Source organism: Naegleria lovaniensis (assembly GCF_003324165.1).
Source record: "Naegleria lovaniensis strain ATCC 30569 chromosome Unknown tig049, whole genome shotgun sequence".
NCBI lineage: Eukaryota > Heterolobosea > Eutetramitea > Acrasida > Naegleriidae > Naegleria > Naegleria lovaniensis.
In genome coordinates this window covers 62472-86246 of record NW_025407871.1, presented here as the reverse complement: position 1 = coordinate 86246, position 23775 = coordinate 62472, and the positions used below count along the sequence as shown (strand labels likewise).

Sequence of the window (23775 nt, the reverse complement as noted above, 5' to 3'; positions counted from 1 at the left end):
AAATTTCGATATTTTCCGCTATTTTCAATGTTGGTGATGAAAATTCAAGATTGTGATGATTCGGGTGTGTGTTTCCGAGCGAAAGTTTTGGATTTTTGTTTTGAGTTGAAATTTGACAAGTGATGTGTTTAAAAGGAAGTGTGTGATATTCATTTACAGTGTCTTGATATATTCGCCTAAAGGAACGCTAGATTTTCCAATCGATAAATACACGTCCCCATCGTTGCTGAGACCAACACTAATACCTTCTTCAATGTTTTCTAAAAATTGTGGAGTTTCAAGTAAGGTATTTCCTGATTCGTCCTCAAAGTCTCTGTTCAAGCGCTTCTTTATCGTGTTTGGTGAAAGATGAGAGTCGCTACTGGTTGGTCCTGGTGGTAAATTTGTTGAATTCTCTTGTTGTTGGTGATGATGTTCACCACTCGTAGATATTCCTCCTCCAGAAACAGGAGAAACGGGTTCGTCTTCCATTTCACTACTTCCCTTTCTTGGTGTTATAACTTTACTATTGTTGACCGAGATTGCTTCTTCCATTTTCTCTTGGGACTCTAAAATGTGCTCAATCACCATGGACAAGTCATCAATTTGAGTTTGTGTGAGTGTTAACCTTTCCTTCAACATTCGATTTTGGTGAGTTAAATGATGAACTGCGTTGTCTCGAGCTTCTAATTGTTTTTCAAAGTAAGCCCTCATTTGAGAAAACTTTTGCTCGAAAGAATCCAACTCTTCTTGTTTTTTTCGCTTTAAATCCTTCATAAACTTTTCCAAATATGTTACTCTCGACAACGTTTCTTGCTTACTTAACGAGGAATGATCAAAGCTTTCCTTTCCAATAATTGCATATGTTTTTTCCATAGATCTAGTAACATTTGTTCGATTTGGAGAAACCTTTAGTGGTGACAAGCCCTTATCTGGTCGAGCTTTGATTGGAGAAATTTTTGGAATCATCTCTTGTGTGGTGTCACTATTCTGAACGTTGGAGTGCACAGGTTTCAGGTTGATGCTTTGATCATTCAGCTTTGCATTTAACTTGCTATCGTCATCCAGGGAATGTTTAACTTCCACGTGCGTCTGAACGTCTGTTACAGTTGGTGAGTGTTGAGCAGCTGGTGCCAACGTGTCTGTGAGGGAGGGAGCAGTTTGTCTTCCAACCTTACTCTCTGCATGGTCACTATCTTGTTGTTTTGGTTCCGAGTTGTGGATTGCTGGAACACTTGGAATAATTTCTTGAGCCTGCTTCATTCGTGCGTTTCGCCTAGCTTTATATTCTGCCAACCGTTGGCTCTGTGAAGATACAGTGGAAATAGTAGTTGCTAAACCGTCTTGCTTGGGTTGTTGCAAAGAGGTACTGGATGGCTCTACAGGCGCAAATGTTTGAGGCACGTTTGGAGGGGGCGCCAATGCAGAAGGTATGACGGGTTGAGTGGTTGTATCAGCCGTAGTGGAAGAAGAAGGTGCATTCTTCTTGCGATTCTTAAAATCTTCTCCAACAATTTTCAGCAACTCCAATTCAAACTTTAAATCTTCATCGTTTTCGTTCGACTCAATTCGTGGTTTTAGCGCTGCTGTATTGGTTGTTGAACTGGATGCATCAGAATATCGTTCTATTGATTTTGATCCTCTTGGTTTCGAAAGTATTTCAACAACAGGAAAAGCCTTCTCAAATACCTCGTCGCTGTATTTTGTTTTAATTTCTTGTTCTAAATGTTTAATTTCTCTCTCTAGCAGTTGATTCTCTCTTTCAAGATTTAGTGTTTTTTTAAGATGCTCTTCCAAGCGTTCTGTTGATACAGCCAATTCTGCAGCCTCCTGCAAATCAAAATCGCTTGATCCGTCAGTGGCTGTAGAAAAGGTTTTGGTATCTTCTTCTGGTGATTCAAAAACTACAACATCATCATTGAATATTAATTCCTGTGATTTGTGAGGAATAACCTCCTCAACTTCTTCCTCGCTTGGTGACTCCAAGTAACGATCACTCTTTTTACAATCCTCACGCTCTTCAATAATGTCATGAACATCTCCTATACTAATCTGAGGCACAACAAATACATTTTCTACTGCAGCAGAGGTAGAGCAGCTAGTAACAGCATCTTCGATCTTAAAATTAAATAATTCATCTGGATCATTGTACCTTAAATTTCTTGAAGCGAACGTCTTGACTTTGAGCTTTTCCTCTTCTGTTATTTTTGAAATTCGCTCCACTGGAGTCTCAGTTGGTAAAACTCGCGAAACATTAGCAGAACTGTTGATACCGTGCGACAGTTCAATGTCATCTTTTGAAGCAATAAAAGATTGATTGGTCGAAGAGTCTACTTTTGGATGGGGTATTGGAACCAAAGGCTCCATTGATTCCTTTACGCTGGTTTGAAGCTCTGGCGTTGGGAGTGCATTTTCTTTGAGGCTCTTTGTTGAGGATGCGTCTGGATATGTTTCTGACTTTGGAGTATGAGACACGGCCTGTTTGGGCTCAGTCAAGAGTATCGTTGGAGGTGGTGTATCTTGGTGCGTGTTATGCGTATTCAATGATTTGTTGTTCTCGTCGACGAACGGTTGATCCACAGTTATGTGTAGTGATGACGATTGAGGCACGGGAGGACCGATGTGAATCTGTTGGGGCATTGAGTGCGTCATTGCTGGATAAACTTGAGAAGCGGTGGAGAGAGGTTGAGGATGTGCAATGTCTTGATCAAAAGTTTCGATCAATTTACTCTCTTGAAGAGGCATTGTTTGATGTAACTCATGGACATGTTGATGAACAACATCATTCCGATCATGTGAGATTAGTATTGAAGGCGGTTCATCAGGAACCTCAATATACGGATCGTTACTACCCTGAGTTGGAATGAACGTTTCTTGTACCTTCTTCTTCTTTTCTTGCTTGATGTTCTCCGTGTTATGGAGTCCTTTAGAGTTCGTTGATGGTAAAGGCTTCTTCTTGAAAGCTGTTTTCAAAATTTCATCATAGACTGAAGGAGCCTTCTTTGAGTCAATGACCGAGGCCGATGACTTTTTAAGGTGTTGAGAAGTATTCTTTTTCGTGCTCTTTGATGATGCCATGGTAGAAAATGTTGATCGATTTGAAGTTATAGATGCTATACTAGCACCACCACTGTCTTTGGAGCCACTTGAAATTACAGATTTGTTTTTGCCCATTTTTTTAGGTTAAAGTGGCGCCAACCGTTGAAGCCAAAAGAACAATTCCAGCAAATTCTTTCAAAAACCATCACTAAAACACAGTCCTGATGACGATGTCACACGTGAACACACACATTCACGACGAGGCTACTACGCGATGACTCTCAAGTGCTCAACCCATCTTTGAAGCCATTGTTGGAATTCAAAATCCTATAGGACTACTGAATGGAGAAAAACTTCTTCACTGACTCGTAGACACTTTGAAGTTGTTCTTTTCGATAGGCAGACTTCTTGGCTAATCCATCCAATACACCCACTCTCACGGAGGCATTCACACTTTCATTGCACTCTGGGCAATATGGAACACACGATTCATTCTCTTCTTGTAAGGCGTTCCAACAATGCGAGCAGTAGGTATGACTGCATGGCACTAAGAGACAAGGATCTTCAAACAATTGAAAGCAATGAGTACAGGTCAGAGAACTCACAGTCGTTTCTTCAGCTTTGATTAACTTTTCAATGGTAGCTTGAAGGTATTTTTGATTCTTATGAACATGATCCATCATGAGTTGCTCTTTTTTGATTTGTTTTTCATAGTGTTCCTTATTGTCGTTCATTTCTTTTTGTATTTTTTGAATATCGGAATGTAAATTGGAAATGGTGGATTCAAGTTGAGTATTGGTGAGAGTGAGTTCTTTCCAAATAGCCCTCTCTTTTTCAACGTCTTTCTTATACGTTTGATCTTTTTCACGTAATTCCTTTTCCTTTTGATTGATTTTGGTATTGAGAATTTCAATGGACTCGTCTTTAAACTTGAGTAGACTCTCCAAGTCGCGAACTTGAATTTCACTCAAATTCATTGCAGATTCCACTTGGGAAAGTTTTTGTGTGGCTTCCTCTAGCTTTTGTGATAATTCCTCATTGTCTTCTCTCACTTTCATTAGCTCGGAATAGATATGAGCTTCATCTTGATCTTTTCTAGAGAGAGTTTCAACTTGCAACGTCAGTTCAGCATTTTCATGTTGCAATGTTGTTACTAATTGAACCAATTTTCTTATGACATGTCAACACATTAAAAAAATAATGCAATTCATCTTGAACTTACTCCTTCTCGTTAGATACACCTTCCAACTTTTTCTTGTGTGAGGAAATAATTTCAATCTGTTTCAACAAATCAGAATTTTGCATGGTGAGATCCTTAATTTGCTTTTCAAGTACCAACTCTTTTCGATCGTTTCTAAGAATGGAAACTTCTTCTTCTAATTTCTTAACCAACGACACATAATTTTCAATTTCATCTAATAAATTTCTAACCTGCTGTTGTGACTCCTTCTCAGAGTAATCCTTATCTCTCAATTGTGTTTTCATTTCAGAAATTTGATTTTTCAAATCATTAATGTATCGAATATTCTCCTTATTCTTGGCATCCAATTGTCTTACATTGGTTTCATAATCTTCATTTTGTATTAATTTTTCTTTCAAGCGAGAATTTGTTGCTTCTTGATTCTTTTCTAAAGCATGTAATTTTTCTCTGTATTCTTGAGCTTCAGCATCCTTTTTGGACAAGGTTTGTTGAAGAGCAGAAATATTTCTTTCTTTATCTCTGAATCTCAAGTCAATATTTGTATTATTAACATTGTTTGCGACACTTACTTGAGTCGTGCTTCAAGTCGAACGATTTCCGTTTTTTTATCTTCCAATTCAATCTTTTGACTCGATAACTGATCATTCAAAGTTCTTTTTGTGTGAGATTACAACAAATGTTGAATGAAAACATACTTGGCCTCTTGTTTGAGTATTTCTGACTGCTTTTTAAATTCAACTCCCTGATGATCAATTTCTCTTCGTGAACTATCTAATTCCTGAATCATATTTTTAATCTTTACATTCAAATCAAAAAGATTAGCTTTAAGAGTGGTGTTTTCTTTTTCGAGCTCAGATTTGGTTTCTTCTTTTTCTTTCCTGATCATTCCATGAATAGAATGCACTATGTTTTCAATAACCACTTACAGTTCTGTAAATAATTGATTTAATTTTTGTTCCACTTCTTGGTAGGCAACCTTTGATACTGTGGAATTAATGTTTACTCTTAGTGATGCGCTTTCCTCTTTTAATCTCTCGTTTTCTAATCGAAGAATTTCTGATTTGGATTTTTCATCTTGTCATGCATTTTGATCATTCAATTAATGATTTAACAAATGCATTTTGAAAATTCAATTACTTGAATATTAAAACGTACTCTTATACATGGCTGACAATTGTTCAAAGTTTCGTTGAATCTGTTCTAATGATCCATTACTTTTCTCAATTTCAAGTTGTTGTTCCTCAACTTTTAATTTTAATTTTTCAATAAATTCTTGATCGTCTTTTAAAAGTAATTGCTGTTTCTTGTCTTTTTCAAATTTTGATCTACTCATTCCGATATCTGGTAATGAGACATGATTAGTTGATGCATGAGCATCATAATCAATGGACGCCTTGGATCGTGTGGATGATAATGTTCTTGTAACGGTTGATTCTAAATCCTGAGGTGAATACGAGTCAGCAGTGGTGGTTGAGCTAATGCTGGACCCGCTTGATCCATTACTGGTAGAACCATAAAACCCCTCTCGTGATTGTGATCCAAGTCTTCTTCCTGATGAAGAAGTGGGTTTTTTTCTAGTGACGGAAATTAAACTGTCTCTACAACTGACAGAAGCTGTGGCAGCTCTGTTTGAAATATTGCCTGAATTACCACTTCCGTTCATCCTCAGTTGTTATGATTTTGTTAGAGCCAATGTGTGATGAAATTAATGACTCTTCCGATGATGATGATTGCAAAATGTGTTTCAAAATGGAATTTCGTTGTCGTGATGTTCTTGTGCCGAGTTCTTTTCGGAAATCATGAATTGTATTTTTTACTCTTGCTGTAAAATTTGTAACGATGGCGGGCTGGGCAGTCTCACCCAATTTCAACAATCAATTTTTATTACAAGTATACTACTACTATGAACGAAACACTACCACAATCCAAACCAACCCTTCTTCTTTGGTTCTTCTGTAGTGGTCGTAGTGGTTGGCTTTTCAACACTCTTAGACAATTCCTTCACTTGTTCATCAATAAACTCGGTTGGATATTCACAAACCAAACTATTGGCAATATCAAAGAATACTGGTTTGTTTGGAATTACTTGATACTTGGGTGGTAATTCCACCAAACTATAGCTTTGTAAATTCTCAACCACAGTCTTGTTAGGAATGATGAATTGATCCATTCGGGAAGTGAGAGGTTTCTCACTCATCAATTTGACCAATTGTTGTTGTTTCTTTGATGTTTCCTTTTCATCATCATCACTATCATAGGCAGCTAAAATAGAGGTTCCTTGATGTTTCTTGTTGGAGAGTACTTGTTGTGATTTTGCTGTAATCTTTGCCTTTCTAATTTCCGATAAAATATCTGTTGGGTTTGGAAGAGAAAATAGAGAAGATGAAGATGATGATTGGTTCTTCATCAATTGGCTCAATAATTGTTCAGATCTCTCCAATAATAAATAACATTCAGTCCATTTGTGTTGGGAAGCATATGCATGAGCCATATAATAGCATCGATAAGAGGTGAAAATATTCTTCTTTTCATCCAAATCAGTTTGTAACTTTTTAGCACTATCAGGATGAATATTAATAGATTGTAACAAATCGGAGAGATCATTCACATTTTGAAGTAATCCATCAAATAATCGAATGATATCCACTGGATTGGTTTTTTGTTTCTTTTCAACTCTTTTTTGTTGTTGAATGGTATCCAATCGATCAAGTAAAGATTGTAACATGATGACATTTCTTTCAATGGTCTTTGTTCCTAACACATAACTCACATAGCTATGAAGGAATCTCAATTGATTCAATTGTTCAGTTACACTCAAACTTGAAAAGTTGCTATTGATCTGACTAGAAGAGGATGTATGAGAGGAATGAGTACGTTTTTGAGTATTACTACTTGTACCGCCACTAGAGAGAGTCTTCATCTCTTCGCGAATCATTCTCATCGTATCATTATAAATTCCAAACAACTTGTCAAAGGCTCTCAATTTACTCTCAACCGTCTTGTAGTCTGCATCTAAAAGTGCTTTACCATTTGCCAAATTGACTCTAATCTTTTCATTTGGAATAATGATGGACATGACACCTTCCCATTCTACTTTTTGTTGAGATGGCAAATTCTTATCTTCAGAATCTTTGACTTGACTCAATTTGAGTTGAATCAAATCCAATTGTTGTGAATTGGATTCTAATTGTTGAAGTAACAATTCACCACCTTGAATCTTCTTCAAATTGTATTCACACAATCTCATATAATTCACAGCAATTTCATTCACTTGCTTTTTATATTCTTCTCTCAATGCTTGTGGAATAAACGTCAAGACCTTATACAATTGATCATAGACGGTTTGAGATTGTTTAAACAACTTCAATGATTCAGCCCAATCTTCTTTTTCTAAAAATAATAAACCTGACATGTAGGAATGATAGGCTTCAGCTTCTAAAATGGTACGTTGATCATTTTCACAAAACATGTTACAATAGTCTAATAAGAGTTTGGACCATTTCACTGCCTTTTTCAATCGATTCAATTGATGGAATTTGATACGAGAGTTATCAGGATATTGTTTCATTTCATTCTTCAAGTGTCTAGAATGACTCCAAGCTCTCTCAGCTTGAACGAGAAGTAAATGAAGAAATCTTTCATCTCCGTTAACAAGGAGAGTGTTTTCATTGGTAGCAGTGGTCATAGTATTGGAACCTTGAGTTAGATGATCCAACTCGGTAGAGTCTCCAGATTGTTGTTGCAACATTTTCTTGACACGTTCTTCAATCTCATTTTCAGTAATAGTAGGATTGGTATTGATGTGGGTATAGAGCTCACTTAAGAATTCAGGATCATATTGAATATTCTTGTCAGTCTTTTTAGATTCCTTCTTCTTCTTTTTAGCAAAACTGGACAATAATTTCTCTTTTTGTTCGTGAATTTGCTTTTCAACATTTTCACGAATGAGATTTCTCAGTGCTTGTTCTCTTAAGTTTTTAATTTGAATTTCTTTCTTTTCTTTATATCGCTCAACAATCTTATCGCTTACTTTCTTTTGAGAGTAGAGAGAGGAGTTTTTAATACCATCGACAACCGTTGTTGGAGTTGTGGTTGAAGACTCTACAGAAGTAGTGATGGTAGTGTTTGTTGTTGTTGTTGTTGTTGTTGGTGCGGCAGGAGTCGATTTCAAATTCTTCTTTTTTTTCTTTGGAGTTTGAGTGAATTTAGCCTCTTTTTTGTGTTTCATATCCAACAAGGTTCGAAGCTTGCGCAATCTCTTGGTGCAATATCTTCGGTATGAATCATAGTCCAAATGCTTCAATCCATTCTCGTTTTGTTTTTGTTTGATGATTTGGAGAATGTGGAGTTTCATTTGAATCTTTGGAGGAGGTCCATGGTCTTCGACAACAGTCTGCTGTTCCTCATTTGTTGTTGTGGCTGATGATGTTAATTGTTGTTGACTCATTTTTTGTTTGTAAACTTTTAATTGCCGAGGTGCAGCCATAGTCATTTAAAGAACACGTCATCAGGTAATAGGATGCATCGAAAATTGTTCTCAAACATTCAAGTTTTGAGTCATTTCTGTCGTGGGATGCTAATGAACTGACACATTCATTGAAGCCATCAAAAGCATCTCTTGTTGCTTGGAAATTTTAAATTAAAAATAGAAATAGAAAAAAATTTCTTGATTGACCCCTTGTACAACAACACACAAAAAATTTGATTAATATTGAATCCATCCATACGGAATCAACAGCATCATCATCAAATAACATTTCTCTTTAATCAATCTTGCATTATATACAAATGGATCCACGTTTGCAACGTTTATTAATGCAACAAATGGGAGGTGGAATGCCCAACGTGGGTGATCAGCCTCTCCCCGATACCGCAGAAACTGTAACCATCAGTAGTTTAGCTCTTTTGAAAATGTTAAAACATGGTCGAGCAGGAGTTCCCATGGAGGTCATGGGTCTCATGCTTGGAGAATTTATTGATGAATATACAGTTCGTTGTATTGATGTCTTTGCCATGCCTCAAAGTGGTACAGGTGTCAGTGTAGAAGCTGTAGATCCTGTATTTCAAACGAAAATGTTAGAATTATTGAAACAAACAGGTAGACCTGAAATGGTGGTTGGATGGTATCACTCTCACCCTGGTTTTGGATGTTGGTTGAGTAGCGTGGATATTAATACACAACAATCCTTTGAATCTTTAACAAAACGATCAGTAGCTGTAGTGGTGGATCCTATTCAATCAGTGAAGGGTAAAGTTGTGATTGATGCATTCCGTACAATTAATCCTCAATTGGCCATGTTTGGTCAAGAACCTCGTCAATCCACAAGTGTACAGGGACATTTGAATAAGCCAACTATTCAAGCTTTAATTCATGGTTTAAATCGTCATTATTATTCAATGCCAATTTCATATCGTAAGAATGAATTGGAACAAGAAATGTTATTGCACGTCCATAAAAAGACTTGGACAGAAGGTTTGAAATTAGTAGATTTTAATGAACATGAAAAGGATACTGAAAAAGTATTGAAGAGTATGGTTGAATTAGCAAAAACCTATAACAAGATGATTCAAGAGGAAGGAAAGACTTCGAGAGAGCAATATCAATTGGCCAATGTTGGTAAATTAGATCCAAAGAGACATTTGGAGAGTAGTGTCGAAACGTTGATGGGCTCTAATGTGAATCAAACACTTGGCATGATGTTGAATACTGTCATTTTCTAAAAGAGAACTGTTGAATAAATTTTTATTGTAATGTAACCAACTGAATGTCATGACTATACCCGTCCTCCTTAAGATAACACCCCGCGCTAACCGTTTCTGGGTGCATACCTTTAAATTCTTCAGTGAACTTTTGAACTGCGCCTTGTAGTTTTTAAGGAAAATTTGTGCTGTTCAGGCATTTCTTAATAAAAAAATTTCATGGTACTCTTCACCACTTTCTTAATTCCATTTATAATGGCTACACGGTCGCTAAGGTCGTCCCTTTTCATCTGTTGTATATCCCTCTCTTTTTTGTTCTTAATTTTAAATATTTCCTGTTTAAACGGGGCACAGATCGCACGTGGTAGCACATCAACGCCAATAACACCTCTTGCCCCATCCTTGGATTCATTTAATTGGAATGAACAAGAAGAGGTACGTAAATGAAGGTTTTTAGATCAATTCTATATCATTTTTCAGATTTGGTTTGCCCAATCAGCTGCTTTATCGGGTACATCTAAAAGGTGAGTATTTCTTATCGAAACAAAAATGTTCTGATGAAAGGCTCGCATTTATTTCAAATGTTTTGCTTCCTGATGGTTCAAAAGGCTCGGAATTGAAATGAAACGAGGCATTGAAGCAGCCTTTGAAGAAATCAACAGCCTTGGAGGAGTTTGGGGAAGTAAAAAACTTCGGTTGTTTACCTTGGATGATGCCTATGAGCCTGCCAACACAAAAATCAATACTGATTATTTTCTGTTTAACATGACACCACCTGCGAACTCGCTCAACCGTGCTCTATTCTCTAATGTTTCAATCATTGATACAAAAATTAGAGATACAGTTTTCTTTGGTTTGATCGGTTACGTAGGAACACCCACAGTTCAAGTAAGTAGGAGGAGTTGATTCAACACCGAGCGCATCTTCAACCAAAATTTAATTTTTCTCATCTTGTTCGATGACCTGAAACACGTTGCGCTCAAAATGCTCAACAACAATTCTTGTCTCAACATTTATATTCAAAGGCTGTATTCCCAAACGTAACTTCCACTGGAATACCACTCATAGGATCGTTCACTGGTGTTGGATGGCTCAGGACACCGTTTTATCCCAATGTCATTAATTTAAGATCTTCATACGATGATGAAACGGCAGCAATGGTGGATTGGTTGATCAATGTCAAACTCATTCGAAGAATATCCATCATGTACCAAAACGATGCTTTTGGATTAAGTGGATTGAATGGTATTAAGAGAAGTTTAATAGATCGATTGAAACTTCCTCTTTGTTCGAGCGGTACATTTCCAAGAAACACTTTAAATGTTGAGAGTGCTTTCTATACGATTGGACCATGTAATCCAGAAGCTATTGTAATGATTGGAACCTATGCACCTCTTGCAAAGTATATCAAAATGGTCAAGGATGTTGCATTTAGTAACGACAGTACATTTGGATACCAAAAAGCCAACGATATCATCTTTTTGACAGTGAGCTTTGTTGGTTCTGCAGCACTGACAGAAGATTTAATCAAATTTCCATTACCTTCTCTTCAATTTGGCTCCACGTACTACACGGACAATGTGATTATTACGCAAGTAGTACCAAGCCCTATGGAAACCTCATATCCCATTGTTCGTGCTTATCAGAGAGCTGTCACTAAATATTCAACACTTCAATCACTCTCGAGTTTTACGTTCATTGAGCTTGAAGGATATATGGTCGGAAAATTTGTCTACAATGTTTTTAAACACATGGTTGGAAACTTGACTCGTTCCAATTTTATTGCATCCAGTTATTTCGACTTCTCTTCGGATTATGCCGATGAAAGCAAAAGTGGAGGATTATTCATCTTTGATGGTATTCAAATGGGAAGATACAAATGGTGTAGCTCTTTGAATATATATCAATATTATCTCAATGGCATGTGGAGTAACCGTACCAACAGTTGTAGTAACTCTGCAGATTGCAATCAGGGCCTAAAGATCGTGTACATGAGTTCCATCAATATGAAAACAGGAAATATTAGTTTTGATATTTATCGAAACTTTTCTTGGTACCAAGAAGGTTCATGTATTTCAAATGTGAATTCTGTCCTAGTGAAACCAATAGTCATTGGACAATCCATTCAAAAAGACTCCATCCAAGATGAACTTGTAAGAATTGGAATATTGATAGCCTTTCAACAAAGAAATAACCAAACCGCAAAGAATCAAATTGTGCTTAAAACGCTCTATCACACCAATGCAGAGACATTGATGAATAATACTCGAGAATTAACCACACTGAATGAAGCTGTTTCATTGGTTGCGTATTCTGCCTCGTCATTGAGAATTGAGTCCTCCCTTAATGGTACCAATGATCAAACAGTATCGATGGAAACAACAGAATTCTCAAACATTGCCATGATCGGAGTTTCAAGTATCAATTCATTGGCATTAAGAAGTCGATTTTTCAAGCCTCTTATTCACACTTTTACATCAATATTGGAGCAATTAGGAACGGTTTTAGATTATAATTTGAAAATGGGTAGAAGTAGATTTAGCATTCTCTATAGTCAAAGTGATTCCACATCTTTTGAGATTTATCAAACATTTGAAACTTTAATTGTTAAATTTGGACTGATCATTGATAGTGCGTGCAATTTGGATCAATATTATTCTGCAAACATTTCAATGGATTCCGTTTTGAACGCCCTTGCTGGAGAGGATTCCAATCCACAAGTAGTAATTATTGCTCTGCGAAATTCGACCAAAACAATTGAATCATTCATATCTTCTCTTCAAAAGACATACAATAGCAAACCCATATTTAGGAAAGGTCTCTATATTTACTTGATGAACTCTTTGTTTGACAATCACATTGAGACGGAATTATCATTAGGATCCATCATGAAAGGCGAAAATAGATTTTCCATTCATTACGTCTCTCACATTCCATCCTTTCATTCGAATCAAAAGTTATTCATGAACGAATTTAGAACAGCTATTCAAAACTATAACGGTTTAAACGCAAACGATCGTTATATTTCACTCTATCAAAAGGTACTTGAGGGTTATTTTATTGGACGTATGGTTACTAAATTAGTCGATATGAATCTACAATCAAAATCGTCATTTACTGCTCTAGATTTTTTGAATTCAATCTATTCAAAAGATGTTCTTTCTATGAGTGATGTTACATTTGGAAAATTTAAAGAGGGTACTTGTAATTTGGGTTATCGTGAGAACTTTATTTATTCCTTCAATGACACTTCTTCTCAATTTGAACAACTTTTTGTGAAACTTTATGATGCAGAATCATGCGGTCTATTAGAGTATCAACCCAAAGCAAGAAGCATATCATCAATCTCCATCTCAGAAATTCAACAACCGATTATAATAGCTCGACTTGTTCCATTTGAGGGTGATGAGGATTTGCCTCAAAATGCCATGCTATTACTTTCAGATGCAGAAAATAGTGCTAATTCTCTTACAACTCTAACGAACATCACTGCGATGAACACTCAAACACTTGTGGATGATGAATATGGGAAAGGATTAGAGTATTATTTCAATCTATTCAATAACAAGCCAACCACCAAACAACCTATTCGTTTTCATACTGAATATTATTCTAAAAGGCAGGGTAAAAATTCAATGGAAAAGAAGGTGAAGAATATGATTGAAAAACAAGGTGTTTTTGCATTTATTGGAACACTCTTTTCAACATTCTCAAACCGTTTCTCAACATTGGAAAATCAAGCTCGTAATATAAGTCAATTGTTATCACGTTACAATGTTCCAATGTTCACCCTTTCTCAAGACATGGAATTGAGATGGCCTTACTCGAAATATTATATTCATTTAAGACCATCTATATTGGATGAAACAGCGTCACTGATTCATTACTTTAAAAACGTGTTGAGTGAATCTGTGCTCATTGTATATCCAAATAGACCTGAATGGACAAGTCAGGCCATTCCAAAGATTGTTCAATATGGTGAAGCAAATGAATTAACGAGTGTGAATGTACTAGCCTTTGATGAATTGAGTACGATTCCAATATCATCAAATGCCATGATCATTTTTGGAAACGAAACAGAAATTTACAAAATAATGCAATTGAGATTATCCAAAACAGCAACAGTTCCTACCACTATTAATGTTGGTATTTTATCTGGGTCGTTTACACCAACATTACAACAATTATTGTATTCTTTGAATACCACTGCAGTTCCTTATAATACCATTCAACTCCATGTACCAACTCTCACTTCAGGTCCAAAGATACAAGATGAATGTGCTTCTTCTTCGTTAGAATCTCAAGCAATGAAAACATTTCTCGATGCATACCAACTTTCCAATCCAAATCACCAAACAGTAGAGGGATATTTAACTGGCTACTTTATTGAAACTTTATTAGGAAGAATATATCAACAAAAGTTAACATCTAAGGCAACCACAAATGATTTAATGTCAACTCTTTTTAGTAGTAGCATTTTTAATTTGATGGGTTTATCAGAGGTTGGACCTTTTGGATTGGAATGTAGTGTGGTCTCTGGAACGAGTAGCAGCAGTGAGAATTTTTTGGCGAACTCGGATGTTTCAATCATGAGCAGCAACACACCATCATCGCTTCACTCCACCACTATACTAACAAACGCTTCAGATTGTAATTCAAAAACATCCACAGTTCAGTATGGAGATTCTTGTGATTGTAATCAAGGTCCAAGAAAAATCCTACTCACAAGATTTGTTTTAACGTCCTTGTCTGCAATTGCAACTCGTCGTATGTTCAACGATGTTCAAAATTTTGAGTTTGCTTTTAGTACGTGTGGAGTTAAAATTGTTTATCCTCTCTTCACCAAGGGACAAATAGCTGGAATTAGCATTGGAATTGGAATCAGTTTAATATGCTGCTTGTCCATTGGTGTACTCTGTAGTTACAAGTGTTGTTTCAGAAAAGAAAATGCTAAACATGCTCCAAAATCTGGAAACATTACCGTTAGTTTTACAGATATTCAAAATTCTACTGTGTTATGGGAACAAAATGAAAAAGGAATGCGGGATGCTTTGAAATTGCATAACTTGGCCATTCGAAGAGCGTTGGAAGCTTACAGAGGCTATGAAGTGGTAAGTAATAGTGTGTTTTTGTATGTATATAAATACAAATACACACGTGAACCGTAATACAACTGAATGATTCATCAATTGCTGTGAATGATTTTAATGTTTAGAAAACTCATGGAGATAGTTTTTATGTTGCATTTTCAGATGTTGTAGATGCATTGGACTGGTCCATTGCTGTTCAACATGCATTATTGGAGGTGGAATGGCCATCGTCCATCACTCAAATGTGGGATTGTAGAACAGAATGGGATGAAATAACCAAACAAAAAGTTTGGAATGGTCTTCGTGTTCGAATTGGTTTGCATTTTGGACCCTCAGAGAAAATATATGACAAGACTATGGGGCGTCCTGATTACTTTGGAACAGCAGTGAATATGGCATCTCGAATTGAAAGTTCAGCGTATGGTGGTCAAGTGGTCATCTCTGAAGATATGTTTTTAGAATTGTGGCGAAAATTAGGAACATTTATTGTGAAAGATGTTAAATTTCATACACATAATTTTCAGAGTTATGTGGAGGAGATTTCTCGATTGTTATATACTGCTACCAGTGATTCCATATCAGACACATGTTCAAGTGTTTCTGGTTTAAATCCTCCTAAACCCAAGTTCTCAAGACAATTAAGTACTGGTTCAAACTCATCGAACACCATGACCATAACCACGGCCACAGTTGGAGGAGTTTTACGGAAAAGATATGTGGCACGACCTAAATATGTCTTTTATGATCTTGGTGAATTTAGACTCAAAGGATTGCAACAAAAAGTAAGGTTGTTTGATGTGAGATCGGATCGAACGATGAAGCGATCCTTCCCAATATTGATGAGAAATCTTGAAAAAGATCCTTCATCATCGGATCTTGTACAGACTCTCCAAACTGAAGAAGCCTCGACACCCAACATGGATCCAGTCCCAATCCAAAATTTCAACAATCGAGTGGTCCCTGTTGTTGCCGAGTCGTCCCATATTGGAGAAACCACCATTAATGCTTAATGTGCCTTCCTTCTCTGGAAATGTTCAATAGACAAAAGTTAATTCAATGTGCCTATTATGATGGATTCTCTCATTCCATGCGAACGGATGAGAGCTAAAGCGTGTTTCAATAAAAGTTTTGAAAATTTTTCGTTTTGAAAAAAAAATATGTCGACCAAACTCACCTCTCCATCATCAGCTAAAAAGAAGAACATTCCGAGCACACCATTATCCAACAACAACAACATGATTCAAACACCTTCATCTAAAAAAAAGAAACAAGAAACAACAACTCCATCGAAGGCAAAGAGCACTACACCCGAAACGTCGACTACTGCTTCTTCTAATGGGATGGAAGATGATCAACAACATGTCAACAAGAACATTCCAAATTCTACACCTCTCAAATGTATCTTCTCAACATTATCAAACAATGATACAAGCAAATTCAAATTCTTACAACAAGAATGTGTGGATGAAATCATTGATTTAGATTGTCAATCCTCTCAACAATTTGATTCTGAATATATTTTGACTGTTTGTAAGAAAAACAATGGAAACAAGGAGTTTTATACTCTCAATTTCACTCCACAAGATTTGAAAAATGATGATCTATCCAAGACTTTGAAAGTTGCTGTAAAAAAGAATTCTTCTAATTCATCAATTCTTCTATTTCAAAATGAATATATTGATATCAATCAAGATCATGTATTACATACATTGAAAGGAACATCATTGAGTATTTCTTTAAAGAAATATCTTTTGAAATATTCCTCTTCATTGAATACCATTGAATACAAATATAGTAATTCTCATGTATTGCTGTACTTGGATACAAGTACAAATACTCTCTATTCATTCAATTATATCCAAAACGTACACTCACCATTGGTTACATTTAAGAAGGAATTTAAGAATATTTCAATTTTTAATTATGGACATGCCAACAATGTTGATTCCAAATCAGATTCAACTTATTATGTGGTGTCCATGCATGATCACTTCCATCAATATATACAAATTTGGAATTCTACGTTTAATTGCGTCATGAAATATTCTACCATTTCAAACTCTCATATTCTTCTCTCTTATCAACATCCATACATTGCTACCTCACAGTGTGTGTATAAATTATTCAAATTCACACCCATTCCGTTCACAAAACCCATGCAATTAAGAAATAGACATTTAACGAACCCATTCATTGAAATACCAAAACAAGAACACAATGGATTTGTCTATTCCATTCATGATTCTACTCAATGGAACCAACTCGAACAAGAAATGGTTATGAAAAAGAATAACTTGTTGAGACTCATTTCCAATCAATCCTTAACTCTTTGTATCAAACAATTACCTTTAATTGAGTATTATCAAATCTTGTTAGAATATATTTATCAACATTTGAGAAATGAAAGTACTCCTCAGAGGAATTCTGGTCAGCTTGGAAGTGATGAGAGATCTATGAAGAAGAATTCAAATCAGATGGATATGAAGAAGAATTCAAATCAGATGGATATGGATTCGACTCGTTCCAACACTACACTTGAACTCTTAGATGGTCTCTTTTATTTACTTTCTAATTATAATCAAATTCAAAAATCAACCACAGGAATGGATGGAACCATGAGTATTCACATTTCCATTATGAATCAAATCATTCAATACTTGTTAGAGAATTATACTCGTTCTCATCGACCATGTTTAGATTTAATATTGAAATTGAACATGTTAAATGATGAGCAAATTATTTCTTATTTAAATGTTTATGGAAATGACAAGTATGAATATGGTATTCAATTAGTACTTGATACTCAATATAGAAATGTACAGGTGTTGAGTATGATGAAACATATCAAGGTGTTATCCTTTGAAATTATTGAATTGATTTTGAGATTATTGAGTGGTAAGAGTGTTGGTGAGAATAAGAGTAAGACTACTACAGGTACAACTACCACAACTACAACTCGAAATGATGATGAACAGCAAGATGAATCTAGTCGTAATAGTCGTACACCACCACCATCATGCGTTTCAATAGAATCCTGTATGGTATGGACTCAAGTCTTGATTCATTCCCATTTTGGTGATTTTCTGCGAAAGAAGGAATGTTTAAATCTATTACAAGACATTCAATTAAGAATTCATCAACATGTTCATGAATTGAAACAATTAGCACTTGTGAAGAGTGAATTGGGAGTGATTACATCTGGAATGATTTTACCTAAACAACGACATCATCCGAAATTACAAGTTTCAGAAGGAGGATTGAGATTGAATGGAGCTCATTGGAATCAAAGACAAGAACATGGTTCTGATTTAGGTCCAGTCGTGAATGACTATCATGTGAGTGTCAATGTTTATTATTGAGAGGAGAATGGATTGTCTATACAATGAGAGAGGAATATGAAAAATCTCTTGTGTTGAGTGCGTCAGTCTCGTGACGGAGAGAACCAACACTAACACCCTCTGCTTGAACCTTCCATGAAACATCCAAAAACAGACCACAATAAAAATATTAGATCCGTACCTACTTGAACACACCGTCACGACAATCACGAATCTTGAGAATGTGGAAAACACTCTCTACTCTCTCTTCAAAATCATCAACAATGATTCACCGCAGTGCAACACATGCAAAGAAGAAAGGCTATTCATTCCTTGCATCCAATGATTTTAATGGTCAATTCCATCATCCATCATGTCAACAGAATCAACAAGACTTGTTGAATAATCCTATCATTCATAGAGTGAATCATCCATTTCTTCGATCATCATCACCAACATTCCATGTCTTGTGCTCTCGGAATCATGACAGATCTTTTTCAACACGTCATGACGTTGTTCAATCATCATCGACCAACACGACCAACACAAATTCATCCCTTGATGTGAATGATCCATCCCATACCAATAATTATCATAGTAATACCAATAATAATACCAATAATAATAATAATACCAATAATAATAATAATAATAACAACACCAATCATCATCCTCTCAAAAAACTCTTCATTTCCACACTCTCTCTTCTTTTCAAACTTGTCAAAATAACTCTCTCTATTCCTCTCATACTTGGTGCTACCTTGTTTTCTATTTATGCACTCATGAAAGGTTGTTTAGAATTATTCTATAGACTCAAATTAGATGATCCTGAAGATTCTCTCTTTTATTATCAACCTTTTATTCATTTCATGTATTCCATGGAAAGTGCAGAGAGATTTATTAGAGCCTTTTATACATTATTTGTCATTGCAGCTGATTATTTTCTAGTGTTGGATACTTCTCCAAGAAATCCAGCCTATTGGTTTAGAGAGAAACCAGATAAGAATTCTGAAAGTTTTAAAGAATTGAAATCAGCTCATCATCGATTGAATGCAATTCGATTGAAGAATTTATTTTGTTCATTTAAAGGAATTTATATTAAGGTGAGTAGCAATTGTTGTAGTAGTAGTAGTAGTAGTGATATATTGAGTGATTGAATATCATCATTGGAACATGTTGTGTTCACATGATGATGCTATGACTGCCATGTATGTGTGTATGTGTATGGCTTCTGGTGCACCTATGACTTGTTACATTTCATCATGAATGACGAATCATGAAAACTCAGTATGGACAATTCTTTGCATCATTGGGAGGATGGATACCTGATGAATATGTTGAAGTGATGAGTGTTATGAGAGATCAAGGTAAGTGTGTGTTGTTCATCTTGACGTCACGAGGTATGAGATTGGATTCAAATGATCACAGCACCTAAAATTAGTTATGATGAAGTTCGTAAAGTCATTTATCAAGACTTTGGAAAACATTTAGAAGAATTATTCTCTGAATTTGAAAAAGAACCTATTGCAGCTGCATCCATTGCTCAAGGTAAGGAAAGATAAATTAATTTCAAACTATCAATTCCAAACACAACACCCTCACAACAATTTGAAACTACCAAACACAACTTGAATCATACCAAAACAAAACATTTATTATTAATACCCATCACAGTCCATCGTGCTCGTACCAAAGATGGTCAATTAGTTGCTGTAAAAATTCAAATGCCCTATTTAAGAAGATATTTCCATAATGATATGGATACCAATGATATCGCTAACAAATTCTGTATTAAATTATATTACATGCAAGATGATGCAGAGAATATTGATGCACTCGTTACTCTCAATAACAAATTTAATGATGAATTAAGAGATGGTCTATTTACAGAATTAAATTTCTTACATGAAGCAAATAATTCTAAAAAAGCCTCTTATAATATGAGAAAGAGAAGAGATGTGTACATTCCAAAAGTATATTCAGAATTAACCTCTTCACGTGTATTGACGATGGAATTTATTGAAAATGCTGTGAAGGCTGATAATATTGAAGCAATTCGAAAGATGGGATTTTCTGAAAGTGATATTTCAAAGAGAATATTATCATCCTTTGCTGATCAAATTATGGTACAAGGATTTATTCATTGTGATCCTCATCCATCGAATATTATGGTAAGAAGAAATCCAAAGGTAGGTGTATATTCGTATCAGATTCTGATATATCCATATTATTATTATTATATCAAATATTATTATATCAAATATTATTATGATATATCCATATTATTATATCAAATATTATTATATCAAATATTTTCATATCATATTCATAATGTCTATTCATATTTTTTTTTCGTATTATCATTCATATCCTATATATATTCATTCACATTTTCATATATTTTTTTATTCAATATATTTTGAAAAGAATCCAAAGGAACCTCAAATTGTCATTCTCGACCATGGTCTCTATAAATCCATTGGTGATGATTTTAGAACTGCCTATGCTAATTTTTGGATGAGTATCATTTTAGGAGATACTAATCACATGAAAAAGTATTGTAAATTACTTGGAATTTCAGATTACAAATTATATGCCTCCATTATCATGATGCAAGGCTTTGATTCGGTTGTCTCTACTCAAAAAGAAAAACAATTGACTGAAAAGGATTGGGAAGAGTTTTTTAAAGCCATGAAAGTACAAAAAGATGACTTTGTAAATATTTATAGAAATATGCCTGATGAAATGGTATTTATTTTGAGAACAGATAATATTTTGAGAGCATTGAATAGAGATTTAGGTGCTAAAGTGAATCGATTTGCAATTATGGCAAGAGCAGCTGCAAAAGGATGTGCTATTAAACATGGTAATGATCCTTTGAATCATGAGAATAACCATTCATCGAAAGTGAAAGAATTCTCTCAACGAATCGTATCCTTCTCGAGTCGATTGAATTTTGAATTGAGACTCTTTTGGTTGACCTATGTCAAATCTACCATTGTAGCACTTTATGTTTCATTGTTTGGTATTTATAGCGAATGGAAACGAAATCAAACCATTGAGAAGAATTTGTACTTTTTTGAAACGACCAAACACTTTGCTGCTGGATTTGATTAATACACATTCGCTACTACGGTATTAAAAACTTGCTGTCAACTATCTTGCATTTGTATAAAGGTGAAAGTCAATTCATGAAGATGTATAATCTTTTCACTGTTGTTGGCCCTCGATATTCTTAATGTGTTCTTTTCAACTTGTGAAGTTGAACGAGTGATAATTCTGCATCAATCAACAAGGCACACAGGAATTTTGGCACTACGATTGGTTGACCGATTTGATTTGACAAGCTTCTTTGCATTGATACCTCTCACCGATTACAATTCCTTTTGAACTATTTGAAATTGGAATGTTTGAATAGGCCTTCGCACTGTTGCCAACCGTTGCTGAACAAATTGTAAGAAACGGCTTATTTGTTGAATGTTCTTTCGAAGGGAGTCGTGAAATAACGTCTTCAAAATGTCTGAAACAGCTGCCTAACCGCAGCGTTGCAGTGTTGACAACAAACAAGCAGATTGATTGGGTAAACAATACATAAAGCACTGCTTGGCTAGTATCATGTTCTTTCACCTTTTCATTGAGACGATTTGAATGTTCTGAAAAGAACGGAAGTGTTTTGTAACGAAAACAATAAGGTTGACTAAAAGTATGGCTAAAAAATGTCAACAAATCCACAACCAAAACAGCTCTCTAAAGAGCAAACTAATACCACTACTGCAGCTTCCCAACAGTCTGGCACCACAACAACACCCTCCCTTCCCTCCCATTATATATTTAGAATTCAACAACACTTTGTGTTGTATTAATTGGCTTTTGCCTTATGTATCATTGATTTGCTCAATGATTTCCTTTGACACTTTTGTTTGCGATTGGCTTAAGCCTTATCATTGATGGGTTTTTCCCACGATGCGATGTTTTTCAAGGAACATGGTTTATATCAATTTCTTATTTAACAAATTTTTATTGAGCTAACCTTTTTTTATGATCACTTGTGGTGAAGTAGACTTGAATATTCTTGATTTTTTTCAAAATTAACATTTTGTTGATGATTTGATTGAAGATTACTAACAATTTTATTTATATGATCTATATTCTTCCCAGAGCTATTATCCATTCAATGTGGTTTTTCTCAAAGCAATTTGAGTTTTTTCATCACATGCTAGTATCCATTTCTCGGGACAATTGTACAACAATAAAGGTTGTTGGTTGACACTCCATCTCCAAAGAAGCGACACTTCCTGGAGAGGAGACAGCAACTAACCCATTGGTATTAATCTATTATTGTTTGAAGTTACATAACATGTACTTGTTAACGATAATTTTGTAAGGATTTAATTTTTAGTACTTAAAGCGATTATTAATTCATAAATAAATCATATTTTTCTCAGTAACGACCCGTCATAATATTAGATGAAGCTACATATCAAAATATATCCTTGCAATTAACTGTTTACAATTGATTATACTTGTCAACAAGAACCTCTGCAAAATGACATTGTACTAACCCAACATTTACAAGTAATTGTAGATTTTGTCATTTACACAGCCAAGAGTAATCAAATATTAATCAATCCCAACAACCAATATATCAAAGATACGCTTTCAGAACTTAGAATATACAATCTTTGTTGAAATTATGTTACTCTTGAGGGAGTACTCTTAAAGTGAGTTAAGTCAAACTGGAAGTTCATTTTGGAAACAATACATTCCTTAATATGTTACCTCATGGAAACACTGATCCCAATCAAGTTGAATTGTCAATGAACTGAAACTCCTCAATACCAACAATTTCCCAACACACCATCTGGAGTTTCACTCCTCCCAAAAACTTATAGAAAGATGAGTGTGGGCAAGACAAAATGTTTTTCCAAAGTTCCAAAAAAGTATGTTATGTAACTTCAAACAGTAATAGATTAATACCAACGTGTTAGTTGCTGTCTCCTCTACAGGAAGTGTAGCTTATTTGGAGTGTCAACCTTTATCGTACAGTTGTAGTATCCAGCAATTCAGTTTGTATGAATTTTATTTCTTCTTTCTTTTTGAAGGTTCTCTCTTTGCTCTCTTTTCTTTCATAATCTTCTTTTTCTTTTTCAAATCTGATTTCAGTTTTGCAGGAGTTTTCTTCTTTTGTTTCTTGTCTTTTTTACGTTCTCGTTGCATTTCAATAATTTTCTTGTTGAGCTCATGAGGCTTAAGAGATAGAATTTGTTGTCTGATAGATTTGGCTGGTTGAGTTTGATGTTCATCATTAGAATCCTCACAACTAGAATCATCACTATCTCCAGAATGATCATCATCGCTATCAAAATTGCCTGAATTGAAATTGAATGGTTTCACAGAGACTGTAACAGTGGAAGACGATTCTTCTTGTTCATTATTGAGTTCTTCTTCT

General features: G+C 35.2%; 8 protein-coding genes across 8 annotated transcripts in view; 4 read left to right on the top strand and 4 right to left on the bottom strand.

The window, feature by feature from the left end:
• Positions 1 to 153: 153 nt before the first annotated feature.
• On the bottom strand, positions 154 to 3153 carry C9374_011609 (uncharacterized protein; the record flags this gene model as incomplete). The annotated part of the gene is made up of 1 exon (XM_044687284.1): positions 154 to 3153. One exon carries the CDS (start codon positions 3151 to 3153, stop codon positions 154 to 156), a length of 3000 nt encoding a protein of 999 aa, XP_044543118.1.
• Positions 3154 to 3353: 200 nt separating this feature from the next.
• Positions 3354 to 5882, bottom strand: C9374_011608 (uncharacterized protein; the record flags this gene model as incomplete). The annotated part of the gene is made up of 6 exons (XM_044687282.1): positions 3354 to 4188; positions 4241 to 4738; positions 4789 to 4872; positions 4915 to 5097; positions 5146 to 5293; positions 5375 to 5882. The coding sequence occupies 6 exons, from the start codon at positions 5880 to 5882 to the stop codon at positions 3354 to 3356; spliced, it is 2256 nt and encodes a 751-aa protein (XP_044543117.1).
• Positions 5883 to 6134: 252 nt separating this feature from the next.
• Positions 6135 to 8666, bottom strand: C9374_011607 (uncharacterized protein; the record flags this gene model as incomplete). Its single annotated transcript, XM_044687281.1, has 1 exon — positions 6135 to 8666. One exon carries the CDS (start codon positions 8664 to 8666, stop codon positions 6135 to 6137), a length of 2532 nt encoding a protein of 843 aa, XP_044543116.1.
• Positions 8667 to 9007: 341 nt separating this feature from the next.
• C9374_011606 (uncharacterized protein) lies at positions 9008 to 9940 on the top strand (the record flags this gene model as incomplete). The annotated part of the gene is made up of 1 exon (XM_044687280.1): positions 9008 to 9940. The coding sequence occupies one exon, from the start codon at positions 9008 to 9010 to the stop codon at positions 9938 to 9940; it is 933 nt and encodes a 310-aa protein (XP_044543115.1).
• A 600-nt stretch (positions 9941 to 10540) lies between these two features.
• Positions 10541 to 16019, top strand: C9374_011605 (uncharacterized protein; the record flags this gene model as incomplete). The annotated part of the gene is made up of 3 exons (XM_044687279.1): positions 10541 to 10807; positions 10945 to 15030; positions 15135 to 16019. 3 exons carry the CDS (start codon positions 10541 to 10543, stop codon positions 16017 to 16019), a joined length of 5238 nt encoding a protein of 1745 aa, XP_044543114.1.
• Positions 16020 to 16166: 147 nt separating this feature from the next.
• C9374_011604 (uncharacterized protein) lies at positions 16167 to 18368 on the top strand (the record flags this gene model as incomplete). The annotated part of the gene is made up of 1 exon (XM_044687278.1): positions 16167 to 18368. One exon carries the CDS (start codon positions 16167 to 16169, stop codon positions 18366 to 18368), a length of 2202 nt encoding a protein of 733 aa, XP_044543113.1.
• Positions 18369 to 18610: 242 nt separating this feature from the next.
• C9374_011603 (uncharacterized protein) lies at positions 18611 to 21443 on the top strand (the record flags this gene model as incomplete). Its single annotated transcript, XM_044687277.1, has 5 exons — positions 18611 to 19429; positions 19615 to 19693; positions 19755 to 19874; positions 20001 to 20515; positions 20754 to 21443. The coding sequence occupies 5 exons, from the start codon at positions 18611 to 18613 to the stop codon at positions 21441 to 21443; spliced, it is 2223 nt and encodes a 740-aa protein (XP_044543112.1).
• Positions 21444 to 23405: 1962 nt separating this feature from the next.
• C9374_011602 (uncharacterized protein) overlaps positions 23406 to 23775 on the bottom strand; it is a gene marked incomplete at both ends in the record, with an annotated part of 928 nt that continues 558 nt past the window's right edge. Inside the window, one exon of the mRNA XM_044687276.1 lies at positions 23406 to 23770. Coding sequence (XP_044543111.1) covers positions 23406 to 23770 — 365 coding nt within the window. The remainder of the gene's footprint in view (positions 23771 to 23775) is intronic.